The sequence below is a fragment of the Alosa pseudoharengus genome, unplaced genomic scaffold, assembly GCF_046254945.1.
Source record: "Alosa pseudoharengus isolate Yale_2024_CS ecotype anadromous, Long Island Sound unplaced genomic scaffold, YU_APseudo_1.1 YU_APseudo_1.1_scf_3, whole genome shotgun sequence".
Taxonomy (NCBI): Eukaryota; Metazoa; Chordata; class Actinopteri; order Clupeiformes; family Clupeidae; genus Alosa; species Alosa pseudoharengus.
The window spans coordinates 43,298,914-43,314,600 of record NW_027468718.1 but is presented as its reverse complement, the minus strand read 5'-3'; the positions used below and the strand labels follow the sequence as shown (position 1 = coordinate 43,314,600).

The window sequence follows — 15,687 nt, the reverse complement described above, 5'->3', positions numbered from 1 at the left end:
GACGGAACGGCGTAGTCGCCAGCGTACCCGTGACACCAAGACATACAAGAAACAAATTAATAAATAAAATAAATACAAATTAAAAATAAAATTAGGCCAATTTCCAAACGGCTGAAAATGTCCAAGGGGCAAAGATGACCCGCGTGACAACTGCGCACAGCTGTGTCTTCACGATGCAACACCAAAAGTTCTTAATAACTGACCAACCCGGAGAATCCACTGGCAGTCTGGAGAGCACTGGAAGGACAAGACAGTCCGAATTTGTGATGGGCGACCCTGCTGAGTATCAGCTCGGTGGTCCTAGACAGTGACCGTTTGTTGTTTCATGGTTGACTTAGAGTTTCTTAGCACTCAATCCAGACTCCAGGCACCGGTAGATGCTAGCATAGCAGCTCGCATGTCAGTCGCAGCTCGGTGGTCGTGGCAGCTAAGTAAACCCCTCTCCTTGCCCCGCTCTCTCTCGCGCTCCCTCCCTCTCCTGCTCAATGAACACGCGCGACTTAAATAAAACATTCACAATCGTGAAAGCAAGGACGCATAGACGACTAGCTAAATTACTATTAAATCCGCTTAGCATCATTAGCATGCTGCACATATTTGTTTAAAACTCTTGCATTGAAGTTGACTGATCATCTCAATACCAACGTTTCCCAAAAGGGCCTGTCCCAAGGAGAACAAGTATTACCTTGAAACTTAAACACACATGGGGAAACTGAACTGTCCAATCAGTAGACTATGATAGGCTAAGCTATATGCTACTTTGTTTACAATATTTGAGTTGTAATAAAAAATAGTAGGCCTAGGCTATAGAGTGTCCCAGTGACTTCCGTTTTACCTCCGCTACAAGGGACCTGTCTTTCAAAAAAATATGAACGGGAGTTAATGGAGAGATAACAATTATTTTTTGGTCCAGTTTGAATTGTGCCACGAATTTCACATATGATGTGTGTGAATTTAAAAGATGATTTTTCACGTCAAGAAAGTACTGTTGTTCGATAGACTTCAAAAGTCATGTTGGTTTTGTGCGAATCCGCTCAGTGGACTACATCTCTCGTCTCGAACGATGTACGTCACCAACGTAATGAAACGATAAGATTAGCATGCTAGCTGTTATACTAGGTAACGGTTGCATCTTGCTGCCTGCTATGTCACTTAACAGTATCTAATGTACAGTCTATGGACGAATACAACTTACCTGATGTGTTTAATCCTCTGACTCATGGTATTTTCATCGGCAAGGAAAGCCCAATTAAGATCTGCTGCTGGTATGCTTGTACAATCTAGTGTGGCTGTGAATGAGCTAACGTCACTAGCGCGACTGATGGGTTTGTAGTCGTTGGAATAACGATCTTTCACAATGTTGTAATTCAATAGTTACGAAACAAACTGCAAATGTCTTTACATGAAAAATTGTCTTTAAAATTGACAAACATCATATGGGTAATTCAAGGCACAAGTCAACCGGGACCAGAAAATCATTTATTTTTTCGCCATAGACAGGCGTTCAAAATTTTTTGAAAGATAGGTCCCATGGAGGCAAATGGCTAATCTGCATAAAGTGTGCTGTCAAAAATATCAGTCATTCAGAAAATATTTTTATATCAGGATATAAAATAATATATATATTATATTGTAATCTTCTGGTGTTCTAAGGGAGGCTATTAAAATGTTATTTAATAAAATGTCTAGCCCCCCCCCCCCCCCCAAAAAAAAAGAAAAAAAGAATCGAGATTCGTATCGAACCGTGGGTCAAAAATCGTGATACACCAACCTCACGATTCGGTTTGTATCGTTACAGCCCTATAATTTGTGTCAATAGAAGCTTTAGTGTTTTAAAATGCCTGACGAAGATGTACTGTATAAGACTGAAACGTTACTATGGATTAAAGTTTCTGGGAGCGACTAACAGTGTACAGATCCTTCTTTTGATTTTTACCTTCAGTTAAGTTTTGATCTAGCACCTGTAAAAGTTGTTCGATGTGCGTACCCTACACTCTGCTTTTTGAATAGAAGCTCTAGTCCCACAGATTGTCACATAGACTTGTGGACATTTATATACTCTCTCTTTATCAACATTTGTCCAGCAAGTTTGCATCTTCAATGTTAACTAGCAGGGTCTGCGTTCTTCCTTCTAACTCTCCTTTCACCCCCACACATACACAGCTGGTGACTCTTCCGGAAGCCAAGCTGCTGCTGAACGAGGACGACTACCTCCTGAAGTCTGTGTACGACTACTGGATGAGGAAGCGGAAGAGCCGCCAGTCGCTCATCCCACAAGTCAAACAGGAGAAGCGCGACGGCTCCACCAACAACGATGCCTATGTCGCCTTCCGCCGGCGCACAGAGAAGATGCAGACCAGGAAGGTCGGTTGCTAGCTGCTTCTTTTGTGTGTTTTTACAGCTTATTTCTCTGTGTTGCAAATTGGTGTCTCAAATGACCTTCATGTAAGTATTTGTCCAGTTTTCTTTTCGATATCTACAGCTGAGGCAGTATTAGAACTGATGGGGAAACATTTTATACATGTTAATGTGTGTATGATGGCATGCCAAAAAGGGGAGGGTGATTTATTGAAATTTATTCATCTGTTTGGCCAAAAATGAGATGCATCATTACAGTGAAATGGTAGCTCTGACCAAGCATTTCATACATATTAACTATGCAGGGCTTTGCCAGGTGTTGAATACTGATGTGCTCTAGCTTACTAGGGATGACTTAAAATCTGTCTATCTCCCTGCAAATCATGTGTAGTCATCCACAGCTTACCATCAGTCACACACACACACACACAAACACACACACACACACACACACACACACACACACGCGCGCGCACGCACACCATCTCATACTCAGTAATTGTACTGTGTCCACTCCAGAACCGTAAGAATGATGAGGCGTCATACGAGAAGATGCTGAAGCTGAGAAGGGAGTTCAGCCGCACCGTCACCATCCTGGAGATGGTCAAGAAGCGGGAGAAGGTCAAACGAGAGCTGCTGCACCTCACGCTGGAGGTGGTGGAGAAGAGGTGTGCACAAACGCACATGCACAACAATTTACACATGTGCATGCAGTCCATTAATTTTACATACACCAAGGCATTCTCTAATACAGACCGCATGCATATTCTTGTGCATATGTCCTGCCATGGATGAAGATAAGAATTCAAATGCATGCTTCACATACAAAAATGTGATGCTTACATAATCAGCACACACTGAAAACAGGAACACAGACTGGTGCTATCAGCATTGTGCAATCACTGTTGAAAGCCAGCAAAACCATTAGTTGTATTTTTTTTTGTGTTTTTTTCTTTCTTTCTGACATTTGTTATGAAGTATCCAGTTCCACCTTGTATATGTATAAGTAAGTATATTTACAATTTTTGATCCCGTGAGGGAAATTTGGTTTCTGCATTTATCCCAATCCGTGAATTAGTAAAACACACTCAGCACACAGTGAGCACACAGTGAGGTGAAGCACACACTAATCCCGGCGCAGTGAGCTGTCTGCAACAACAGCGGCGCTAGGGGAGCAGTGAGGGGTTAGGTGCTTTGCTCAAGGGCACTTCAGCCGTTCCTACTGGTCGGGGTTCGAACCGGCAACCCTCGAAGAAGAAGAGGTAACTGTAATAAGGATAACTCCTATTTATTTGCTCATTATTTTGCACAGGTATCACATGGGTGACTTCTCGGGAGAAATTCTCAATGAAGTCAGCGCTCCTCTGGCTGAGAAGACAGTCTACACCGCTCCCATCACTCTGCCGAATGGAAACCGCTACAAAGTGGAGAACAAGATCAAGGTTATTATTGTCATACAGCGTTTCCGCTAGTTTTTTTTTTTTAACAGTGGCGGCAGGTCGTTGCTAATCACACCATTTAGTCTAGTGTGACTTGAGAGGGACAGGATTCAGGAACTAAAGACGGGCCCATCTTCTGTCTGACTCACGTCACGTTAACCCATGCATTAACCCATTCGCGCTGGATGCTGCATGACGCAACATTGACCCTCCCGCTGGATGCTGCGTAGCGCAGCATGCTTTTTATTTCATGTTTCTAGGTGCTACAGAGGCTTAGATATTAAATTTTGGTAGACATTGACAATTTTTAGTATGTTTTCAGAAAACCCTCAGGAAATAAGGTTATTTAGTCTAGAATGCCATAGGATTCTATAGGCGTTTTTAGCAGGCATTTTAGGAGTAAATGGGTTAAACCACATTTCACTTGAATGCTTGAACATACCGATAGTTCACGTTGACAATGGAGAAACGCTTAGCTTACTTCGTTTATGACAGAAACTAAGTATTGTGCTAACATGTAGAAACACAACCCACAACACTGCCTTTATTTGGTGCAAATCCTCCTTTACTTTATAGTACGCGATTCACATTAGGCCTACTAGGTCATCACCGCGAGTGCATACAAAAAGTTTTGCTTTAATCTAATTTACCTTCGTTACTACCAGTCGTTGCTTTTTCCCAGCGTCGATTCGCGATTGAGTGCGCATCTAATGTAACAGCGGTATCTTCGTGGAGACATATACTCTCCAGTTTCATTTTTGCTGTTGTTGCGAGCGAGCTAATAGGCTACAATATGGGAAATACCATATTTTCCGGACTATAAGTCGGAATAACTATGAAGTTTTTTCATAGTTTGGCAGGTCCTGCGACTCAGGTGCAACATATTGCCTACTATGCTCCAGGACAATATTTAGCGTCTCCCCTAATTCTGAAGCAGTGGCACCGCTAAATGAAAAGGAAACACTGAGAAGAAAGTTAATGTTTTAAATAGGCTACATCAATACAATATATAATATGTTAAGTGAAACTGGACGGGCCATAATAACCTCTGACTAGTTTAGGCTACTTATTGTTAAATTGCAATGTGAGCGGCAGCCAGCAGGGGAGGATACGTCGGCAGGATTATTTAAAAAGCAACTGCAACTACATTGTGCGTCTGCCCTGATTCTGATACCGTGGGGGTATTAATTAAACCAGGGCGGGCCGCCATGCTGAAATAAACATAGAGGAAACACTGTCATATATAATGGCTCTGTATCACAGACACAGCAGAAATTTCTAATGTCTTTGGTACTTAAGCCCAGTATAAAATTATTTCACTTGAAATCTCACATTAGAAGCAAAATACTGGACTTTGTAGACTGGTGATATTTGTATGTGGAGGTAGGGTCATGGTAGGGTCAGCTTGTGGTTAGAACCTCAAATATATCCAATTCAGGTTCTGTGCCCAAATTCAGGTGTGGATTTGAAAATCAGTAGTTATGTACAACAGCTTTGAAATGTTGTGTTAACCTCAGGCATAGATGTTAACCTCAGGCATAGATGTTAACCTCAGGCATAGATGTTGTGTTAACCTCAGGCATAGATGTTAACCTCAGGCATAGATGTTGTGTTAACCTCAGGCATAGATGTTGTGTTAACCTCAGGCATAGATGTTAACCTCAGGCATAGATGTTGTGTTAACCTCAGGCATAGATGTTGTGTTAACCTCAGGCATAGATGTTAACCTCAGGCATAGATGTTGTGTTAACCTCAGGCATAGATGTTAACCTCAGGAATAGATGTTGTGTTAACCTCAGGCATAGATGTTAACCTCAGGAATAGATGTTGTGTTAACCTCAGGCATAGATGTTAACCTCAGGAATAGATGTTAACCTCAGGCATAGATGTTGTGTTTAACCTCAGGCATAGATGTTAACCTCAGGCATAGATGTTGTGTTAACCTCAGGCATAGATGTTAACACTGCCTTATGCCTTGTGTATCGCTCTTCTTCCTTCAGACACACAAGTCCGGCCCACAGCACCTGCACCACTTCTCCATCAAGCCAGAGCCACACTTTGACTTTGTGCGGCCGCATAAGAAGTACACCAAGAGGCCCAAACTGGACCCGCTACGCCAGCCGAGCCGCATTGAGAGGCAGCACACAGTTAACAAGGCCGACCTCAAGCAGTACGACTTCCACAGCTCCGGAGAGGAGGACTACCCTCTGGTCAGTACCTCACTGAGGAGTGGTTAGAAGCAAACACGAAGGCGTGCTTTTTTACCTTAAAATAATTTCTTTAATAATTTTTTAATAATTACTTACAATAAGGAGAATGGAGGCTCTGACATTGGCAATATATGAACGACGATATACGCCTGGTATTTCACTATGCAACATTGTTGTCCATTTTGTTGGGCTCGTTCAGACTAATTTGGTACCACCTAGTGCTACATGGGTGTTCAGGATGTTAAAAAACAATCTGCTGTCGGTGTAGACAGCCATGAAATGGTCCTTTTTCTTTCTGTCTTTGTGTCCATATGTTCTTTTCTGTTTTGTTCTCTTGTGCTGTATCACTCATTCTTTCCCTCACACCCCATTCAGTCTCCTACGTCAGAGCCAGATGAGGAGAACGACCCAGATGGAGTGTTTGCTTTCAGGCGGAGAGCTGGCTGCCATTACCTCACTGTAAGTCCTACCGCCAGGGGCAGATGGCTGGCATTTTACAGAATTATGGAATTGCTACACACACACACACACACACGATTGCCTCCTGTAAGACTAGTGTCCTCTTCTTTTTTTTCCTCCTGTCCTCTCTCTCTCTCTCTGCCTTGAAAACAAAAGACAACAATTTTAGCATCAAAATTCTATAGCTGATGTTTTTAGTAAGATCCCACCTTTTGAATTTTAGAATATCTTACTAGTATAGATTTTAAAAAACATATTTAAGTTTCTAAAACACACAATGCTCTGGCCATAAATACCCTTAGTTGCGGAAATGGCCTTAAATTAAACAAACAAACAAACTCTCTCTCTCTCTCTCTCTCTCTCCCCACTGAAGCCACTCGTGGACCAGAGCTCCTCTCCTCTGTGGGGTCAGGTGGATCTGCCCGCTGTGGACCCGCTGCGCCAGCGGCACTCCCTGACGGCCCTGACGGTGCCACGCCGCTGTGTGGGTCTGGCACGCAGGAGGGTGGGACGCGGTGGCAGGTAACATCACTGTCCGTCACGCCACCTCTTTACTCTCATACTGGAACCATTCAGTTCTCTCCATCCTCTTTACTCTCATACTGGAACCATTCAGTTCTCTCCATCCTCTTTACTCTCATACTGGAACCATTCAGTTCTCTCCATCCTCTTTACTCTCATACTGGAACCATTCAGTTCTCTCCATCCTCTTTACTCTCATACTGGAACCATTCAGTTCTCTCCATCCTCTTTACTCTCATACTGGAACCATTCAGTTCTCTCCATCCTCTTTACTCTCATACTGGAACCATTCAGTTCTCTCCATCCTCTTTACTCTCATACTGGAACAATTCAGTTCTCTCCATCCTCTTTACTCTCATACTGGAACCATTCAGTTCTCTCCATCCTCTTTACTCTCATACTGGAACCATTCAGTTCTCTCCATCCTCTTTACTCTCATACTGGAACAATTCAGTTCTCTCCATCCTCTTTACTGTCGGGTGTACTTCTGTCTGTATATGGGAAGATTCAGGATGGTCTCCTTATTTGTCAAAGGATTGATAATTCTATATCTGCTGCTTGATTGTAAAGTTGATATTTATGTTATATTTCCTCGCTGGACTAACAAGAATCTACTCAGTGAATGACTCTTATATAATAAGAATAATGCTTAAGCTTCAAACAATACTTAAGCTCTCCAAATTGTCACACATAAATGTTTAGCTCTGAGCATTGGATACTGCTTTTAGAGACCACCTAAACATGACATGCTATGTTCAAAGTGTCACCCTTCATCCTTCCGTCTCGTCCTCAGGGTTGTACTGGACCGTGCCTCCTCCGACCTGGACCGCGCCTTGCGACTGCTGGACCCGGACGTTTTCTCCTCCTCCCACTCCTCACCATCTCCAGCCCTCGACCCCGTTGACCTCAGGCACAACCCCTCGCACACCACCCAGTTAGCCTTGCCTCCTGCGGAACGCTCCCTGGCGCAAATCCTCAGCGACATCAAGTCCTGCAGGTGGCGCTGTTTCCGCCCACGGCCTGCGCAGGAGGAGAGCCATGGCAACACCAGGAAGAGTGGCATGGCGGCGGAGGGCAGGACGCGAGAGGCGCCGGGCAAGAGCACGGGCAGCGCCTCGCACGCTAAAGCTGCAGCCACAGGTCCGTCATCACAATGGCAATCAAAGAATATGGAGTTCAGCCTTGTTCTAGATCCATGTAGTATTCTATCACATGCAGTCTTTATAATCAAGTCTGATTATTGTTTTTTCAGGTTAACATTTAGTTCTGCCTATCTTAGTCTCCAGCAGGCTTTCCTAACTCAGGACCCCACAAAAAACACCCCTTCGGCTGTTAATGATTATAAACAAATCCATGACTCAATGAGAAGGCATGATTGCATCACCACATAGTTGGTGTATGTAGTCATCAGACATGGTTTTGTTATAAAATAGCATTCAGCAACTTAAAAAAGCAACATTTCTGTTCTTGCATTACCTTCAACATCAGTATGTATGTAAATTGTAGACATATTACCTTAACAGACTTAACAATACTCTATGTCAAAATAGTTACATAACCACTGCCTGTAATACACTTTATATGTTGGATTTTCCAAGTTGGCTCCACAGAAATCAGCTTAAGAAACGTATTCAAACTTTGGGGACCATTATGTTGTCCTCTCAGTTTTGAGATTAGGACGAAAGGATTAGGCCTCCGTAGTCTCCGTAGTGCAGAGCAATGCCAGGGCTTCCCCCTGCTCTGTGTGTGTGTTGTCTGATGACAGAGCAATGCCAGGGCTTCCCCCTGCTCTGTGTGTGTGTGTGTGGTCTGATGACAGAGCAATGCCAGGGCTTCCCCCTGCTCTGTGTGTGTGTGTGTGTGTGTGTGGTCTGATGACAGCCCACAGCTGGCAGAGCGCTCTCGTTCAGCTGACTTGTCACATTCACCTCTGCTGCCTCTACTTGGGGAAGTCTCTCCTCCAAGATGTGGTTGGGCAGATAGAGTCTGGCAGCTTCCATAGTGATGCTGACGGCTGGCTGCCCCAAGGCCTGTTTTTCTCTCTCTGTGAAGAACTTTCATTTTCTTTGACTGAGCTCAGGCAAGGTCACTGTTTCTCATACTCCCCACACCCTGTCTGACAGCAGCCGTAAATGGCCGATGCAGTAGAGGTGGCGAGCTGCCCCGGCCTTTTTTGATAACCTTGGCATGCCGAAAGAGATCCAACAGTAAGCCTGCACGAATAGAGGGAGGTATTGATTTCACATCGTTATCACACCCAGTTGGGGTATCCAATTTATGAAATGTTCTCTCCAGTTTGTTGTTTACAGTGCCAAGTAAGCTTTAATTTGTGATTTAATGATCTCTATGCACCATACATGATGTAGATGTAGAGGTTAATGTTGAATTACTCACACATTCACACCTTAGAATTTCGTAGAACTGTAGAAGCAACGGAGGTTGATTTGTAATTTTATATCCAAAAATGTAATTGAACACTTATATAACGGGAAAGACTACTGCGTCACCTCCTCCTCAAACACTCAGAAGCATCGAGTCAAATTATGAGAAGGATGCATCCCGTGCCTGTCCTTCATCAATATCCATCCATCAGCCTTCTGAAAACCCAGTCAAAACTGCAAAGCCACACGGTGTAACCAGACATGCCTCCTGTGTGCTGCCCCTGCTTGCGGAGTTCAGACCCACAGGTTTACCTTGAGGCTTGTCCAGCTTCACTGGTCTGACTACAGCCCCATAGACATATCTGGGGTTACATAAGTGTTCTTCTGCAGGAGAAATTACAGAGCACCAGGCAGTAACCAACAGCAGGAGAGGAAACTATGATCTGGGGAACAAACTTGGGAGAGGTTTGGAAAGCTGCTGGCTGCCATGTGACTAGCCTGATGTTTGGGCACCGCTGGGAAAAAGCATGGTCTGGGAAGTGCAAATGAGGCAATGCTATGGTATTTCTCAGTGTCAGTTGGGGTCACGGAGGAACCTCTCAATAGAGAGCGGAGTTTTTTCACATTGTATGGTGTGTTTAATGCTAACATCAGCAGTTTCTCTATTTGTTACGCTGCAATTCTCTCCACTCTGTATTCAGGGTTTAGAGGTTTAAGTTGTTATACATGTTTCATTTGAGAGTGACATAACAAATCTTATTTTAAATTGGGCTGCTATACTATATAAAATGGCATCAAAATAGCACTAAGTATGCCATCAACATTGACCATACTCAAAATAGCACTAAGTATGCCATCAACATTGACCATGCTCAAAATAGCACTAAGTATGCTTTCAACATTGACCATACTAAGTGTTACTCACCTCTGACCTCATGTGTTGGGGAATGGTATTACACATTCTTTCAATAACCCATAAGTACAGCCATTTCCCTTGTTGTTGTTTCATATTTCTTCTGTGTTTGTCTGTTGATGTGTTGTTTTTGTCTTTATTTAAATGTTTTTCCCCCTCAATTTTTTTCTCTCCGGCTATTTAATCTCCACTCTACTGTATTTGTGTGTGTGGTGGTGGTGGTAATCCTGCTCGTTCCCTGTGTGTGGTGTCTGCAGAGGCCATCACAGAAGAACAGTACCAGACCCACCAGCAGCAGCTGGCCCAGATGCACAAGCAGCAGCTGGCTCAGGTCCTGCAGAGAACAGCGGCGACTCCCAACGCAGCACAGCCCGAACGCAAGGCCACACAGGTACATGTGATGCAGACACGGGACGCACACAAACCCACATGCTCACCATCTAGTCTAACATGTGTACATAAATTGTCACATACAGAGAAACATTGAGTTGTGGATATGTCCTTAATACATACCCATTTGGACATGCTTACCAGTGCAGACATGCATATCTTGATCCCAGCTGCATACGATTTGTGACTCACAAACAGCACAGTGTTTCTAAGTGTGTGTGTGTGTGTGTTCTAGACGGCCAGCTCGACGGAGCGAGTGTTAAAGACCCTGGATTCGGCCAGTGCACACTTTGCTGCCTCTGCATTGATGAGCAGTCCTCCGTCAGCCACCAATGAGAACAAACCCCATCCTCCAACAGTCAACGGCGTCGGCCCCGGTTCAGGTACAGCATGTTGATGGTGAAGTAAAAAGTCGAGATATTACAGCCGAAATAAAAGTAGAAATAAAATTAGTTTTCACTGCTGAACAACAACCATTAAACACTCTCAAAGCCCTTTTAAATTACTGTAATTAGTGTACTTTAACACCTCAGTAAACTGGACACCAATGTCATTCATCTACTTGATATTATCTTGGTTTGAAATTATTTGTGAACTTTGACCAATTTGATCTGTGATCCTTCTAGGAGGCTCCAGACCCCTGAAGTTCACCAGCACCTCTCAGAGTGGCGGCGGCGGCGGAGGAGGCAGTCCCGCAGTCCGCTCCTCTTCCTCTCCGGCCCGCGATGGCCAGGGCCTGATCCGTGGTAGCGGCAGCAGTAGCAACAGCAACTCCACGCCCCAGTCGCTGCCCCGCGGCCATGCCCACCTGGGCAGCGTGAGCGCCGTGTCTCCCGCCCACACGCACCTCAGCGCCCGGCCCTCCGCCCCCTCGCCCTCCGCCTTAAAGCTGGCCGCTGTCGCCAGCAGCCTGGACCGAGTGCCCAAGGCCACGCCAGCCAGTGCCGTAGACAGCATTGGCAGGTGAGCCACAGCAGCAGACCCCCACTAACATTCACGCTTGGTCATCTATAGCACCAGCACTACAGCAAGCATACTATAGGAAATATTTCCACCAAGATGTGGTTGGGCAGACTCCATAGTGATCATAATAACCAACATAAGTCTTGTTTTTCTCCACACATCCTCATGCTTAACTGTAGATGTATGTGGAACACAGACTCCACATATTAATCTGCCAGAATGGTTGAAAGAAAAGGGTAACTAAAGTGTTATTATCAAGATTAACTCCTAGTTGTTATTATTTCTTTATTTTACAGTCTTCCTTTTGGTCCTATTATTAAAAGCTTACCTGGTATTCACTGTTAAGTGCAATACTGACTAGTGTGCCTTTTTATGCAAGTTGCGCTCTTCTGTGTTTAGGGAACATTACATACTGTTAGAACTCAGACATGTGTTGTGTGTTTTTTTTTAGGGAGAACCATGAACCAGAGAGATTGGCCCTTAATGGCATATCAGAGACCACAGTGGCAATGGAAGTGACATAACCCCACTCCACGTAATTGACCATCATGCCATTGAACGGACTAACCTCCAAGACGAATGCAAGACCACTTCCTGCCACTAGGGGGCTTACTCGCAGAACAGTACCTAAATTTGCAGCATATCAAAAAGAGATTTGTCAATATACATGTACATTTTGTAAAATTGGGAATATCACTACCTTGTAAAATAGTATATTTGTATCATTAGTATCTTATTTCTGTTACTTGAATTCTAGATACTTTTTGTCATCATGCTTTTGCACTTGGAAAAAAATGGCAAATGACCGCATTCAAAAAAAAAATCATTATAAAACAGGTGCATCGGTTTGTGTTAGGATCATGAGCATGAAATCCGGTCCTGCATCACTCATTTTACCTATTTATTTTATGATGTTTACATTTTTGTATCTTGTACAAATAAATCAATTTTGTGACCACAAAATGCGGAAATGGATGTAGCTAGAGCATATTATGTTGTGCTTTTTTCTTGTTGCAAAAGGAAAAAGAGCCCGATTTGATTTGGTTTCACAAATTGATTTTTTGTTTTCTATTTTTTTTGTATATAATTATGCGGCATTCTCTCATTTGTCCTCTGTCTATTTCACAGAGGTGATTAAAACATTTTTATTTTTTTATTTTGTCTTAATTGTTTTTCCTGTATCTGCCAAACAATCTCCAGGTGTTATCCATAAGAAAAGAAAAACTATAATGTCCGTTTGATCATATTTGTGTTTAGAAAAGAAATTGTGGCTAAATGCATACATTGATTCATTGTCTGCAAATACCAGTATGTTTTAAGTATTCGTATATGCCTTTTTAAATGAGTGGGCTAACGCCAGTCAAAAATTCACAGCTGTAAATCGTTTTTGGTTTACGTTGTGCAATAACATCCCATATTATGGACAACTTTGCCGAGATTGCCCTTTGATGTAGGGGGCAGTCCTATCGAAACCCTATCTTTTTTTTTCCCCCTCTTCAATGGCAAGTAACAAGCAGAACATGGATCTGGTGGCCATGTGCTCTGACATACTCCATGATGAGTATAGTCTCCATGCGTTGTCAGTATAGTCATTTTCTTCTGTACAGGCATTTAGTATCCATGCACAATGTCCAAAGATTTACATTTCCCCATGCTACTTGTCCTTGAAGTGATATTGACTTAAAAAAATATGCAGGGAAATAAAAAATTGAACTATATCATATCACATTATCTGTTGGGTTGTTTCTTACTATGCTGGGGTCTCTTCAGTTGGTATAGGACCTATAATAATAAAAGTAGCCTAAATGAAGTTAGCATCTCTTTCCGTTACAAAAGTCCAAAGGGGTGGCATCGTTTCCACGCCTGTAGTAGAGGTCCTGGGTAAGATTTGTATGCACTTCATTTAGCGGAGAATATCTCAACTGTTATAGCATACCTGTCAACACTCCCGTTTTTCCCGGGTTTCTCCCGTATTTCAAGGTCATCTCCCAGCACCCTCCCGTTTTGTTATTTCTCCCGGAAAACTCCCGTAATTTGCATGGCCATCAAACTTCATTTTAAAATCATTGATCCATTCAGCTTGCCAGATTGTGTATGAAATACACCCTACACATACACGATCACTTAGTTTCAATTTTAACCGTCTTGTCATAGGCTAAAACCTGGCAACCCAAAACCCAAATAAGGAAGCGGGTGCCGACTGCGCAGCTTGAGTCTCGTCGTAAGCAAGCGGGCTAGTTGAATGGCCTACTCCAGAACCAGCTGTTGTGAAATTGTTGGGAATTTAATTGATTAACACATCACATAAACTGTTATTGAGTGTTGTTGATACACTGAACTTGTGCCCTCGGAACCAAATCTGCTGCAGGCAGGCAGCTGGTGGATACATAACTGGCATGCGTAAGGTAATGGTAAGGTAAAAGCAACGACCGAAATGCAGTGTTGAAACACGTGTATGAAATGTATTAAATATGCAAACACAGAACCGGTATAAACACTGACACCCCCCCCGAAACAAAAATCTCCCGTTTTTGGAAAGCTAAATGTTGACAGGTATGGATTGACTGTTTTTTAGCCATTTTCTTTATATCAAATCAGAATGCTTACTCTTCTAAGACCTTAGTCACTGTGAACATTGTGATCACAATGTGTACGCATATATGAGATATTGCCTCATTTGCATGTTTTTATTTTATTTTTTAGGCAAAGTGTAATAGGCCTACAAAAAGTCCCAGTCATGTGGTCATTTTCAGGACTTTCGTCCCGGTATAGATTTTTAGCCTGGAAACCTTAGGCAGGCCGAGGCCAGGCTAAGAGATTTTGACACACATCCCACATTGTTCAATGGGGTCATATGTAAGGGATAACGGCCGCCGAGGTGTCCTGTTATACGGAATTAATGGACGAGGGCGAGGGGCAAAAACTCCCCGACGCGCAGCGGAGTTGCCTCCGCCCAAGTTCATTAATTCCGTATAACTGGACAAACCTCGAAGGCCGTTATCCCGCTTATCACCCGGTTGCCACTGTAAATAAACACGCGGTTCTGTTTAAAAAGAAGCTCACTAGTTCAGCTTGTTGTACAACTTTAGCATGGACAGTTAGCTTGTTTACAGTTGATTCCATTGTTGGGAAGCCTGCAACCAAAAGATTCTAGAGCGCTGCAACCGTCGTCCTACTATGGTTGTTATAGTTACCATTCATAAGCATTGATATGGAACGGTGTCCTGTTATTCAGAATTAAAGGCCACCCGCCAGCCAATCAGAAAAGAGTATTTATTCTCTCCGGGTGATAAGTAAGGGATAATGCCCGACGAGGTGTCCATTATCAGAAATAAATGGACGACGCGAAGTCCATTTATTTCTGATAATGGACACATCGAGCATTAGGCCTATCCCGTTTATACCATGGTCACTTACGAAATAAATAAATATGAAATCAATTATTAATACTAAATGAGTTTTTTCAGCTGTTTATCGCAACACTGTGGAATGTTGATTAGTCACAGCTGCGGACTAACTCAGGCGTTGTCAAGCAACGTCATAATAATTTTATAGGTGTAGGCCTATATCACTTTTTATCACCCGGAGAGAAGAAATAATCTTTTCTGATTGGCTGGCGGGGTGGCCTTTAATTCTGAATAACAGGACACCGTTCCATATCAATGCTTATGAATGGTAACTATAACAACCATAGTAGGACGACGGTTGCAGCGCTCTAGAATCTTTGGTTGCAGGCTTCACAACAATGGAATCAACTGTAAACAAGCTAGTTTTAACTGTCCATGCTAAAATTATACAACAAGCTGAACTAGTGAGCTTCTTTTTAAACGGAACCGTGTGTTTCCTTTGCTTTACAGTGGCAACCGGGTGATAAGCGGGATAACGGCCTTCGAGGTGTGTCCAGTTATACGGAATTAATGGACTCGGGCGGGTTAATGGACTCCGCTGCGCGTCGGGGAGTTTTTTGCCCCTCGCCCTCGTCCATTAATTCCGTATAACAGGACACCTCGGCGGCCGTTATCCCTTAATTAAACGACACCCTTTTCAACCTA

General features: G+C 43.3%; 1 protein-coding gene across 1 annotated transcript in view; it reads left to right on the top strand.

Annotated features, from left to right (window-relative positions):
* The window catches only part of epc2 (enhancer of polycomb 2), a 28,351-nt gene extending 14,990 nt beyond the window's left edge, over window positions 1-13,361 (top strand). Inside the window, exons 4-14 of the mRNA XM_076264396.1 lie at window positions 2,164-2,364; window positions 2,878-3,026; window positions 3,671-3,800; window positions 5,798-6,007; window positions 6,383-6,466; window positions 6,840-6,988; window positions 7,782-8,128; window positions 10,540-10,673; window positions 10,908-11,055; window positions 11,299-11,635; window positions 12,087-13,361. Of these exons, the coding sequence (XP_076120511.1) occupies window positions 2,164-2,364; window positions 2,878-3,026; window positions 3,671-3,800; window positions 5,798-6,007; window positions 6,383-6,466; window positions 6,840-6,988; window positions 7,782-8,128; window positions 10,540-10,673; window positions 10,908-11,055; window positions 11,299-11,635; window positions 12,087-12,159 (1,962 nt within the window). The 3' untranslated portion in view covers window positions 12,160-13,361. The remainder of the gene's footprint in view (window positions 1-2,163; window positions 2,365-2,877; window positions 3,027-3,670; window positions 3,801-5,797; window positions 6,008-6,382; window positions 6,467-6,839; window positions 6,989-7,781; window positions 8,129-10,539; window positions 10,674-10,907; window positions 11,056-11,298; window positions 11,636-12,086) is intronic.
* The last annotated feature ends 2,326 nt before the right edge of the window (window positions 13,362-15,687 follow it).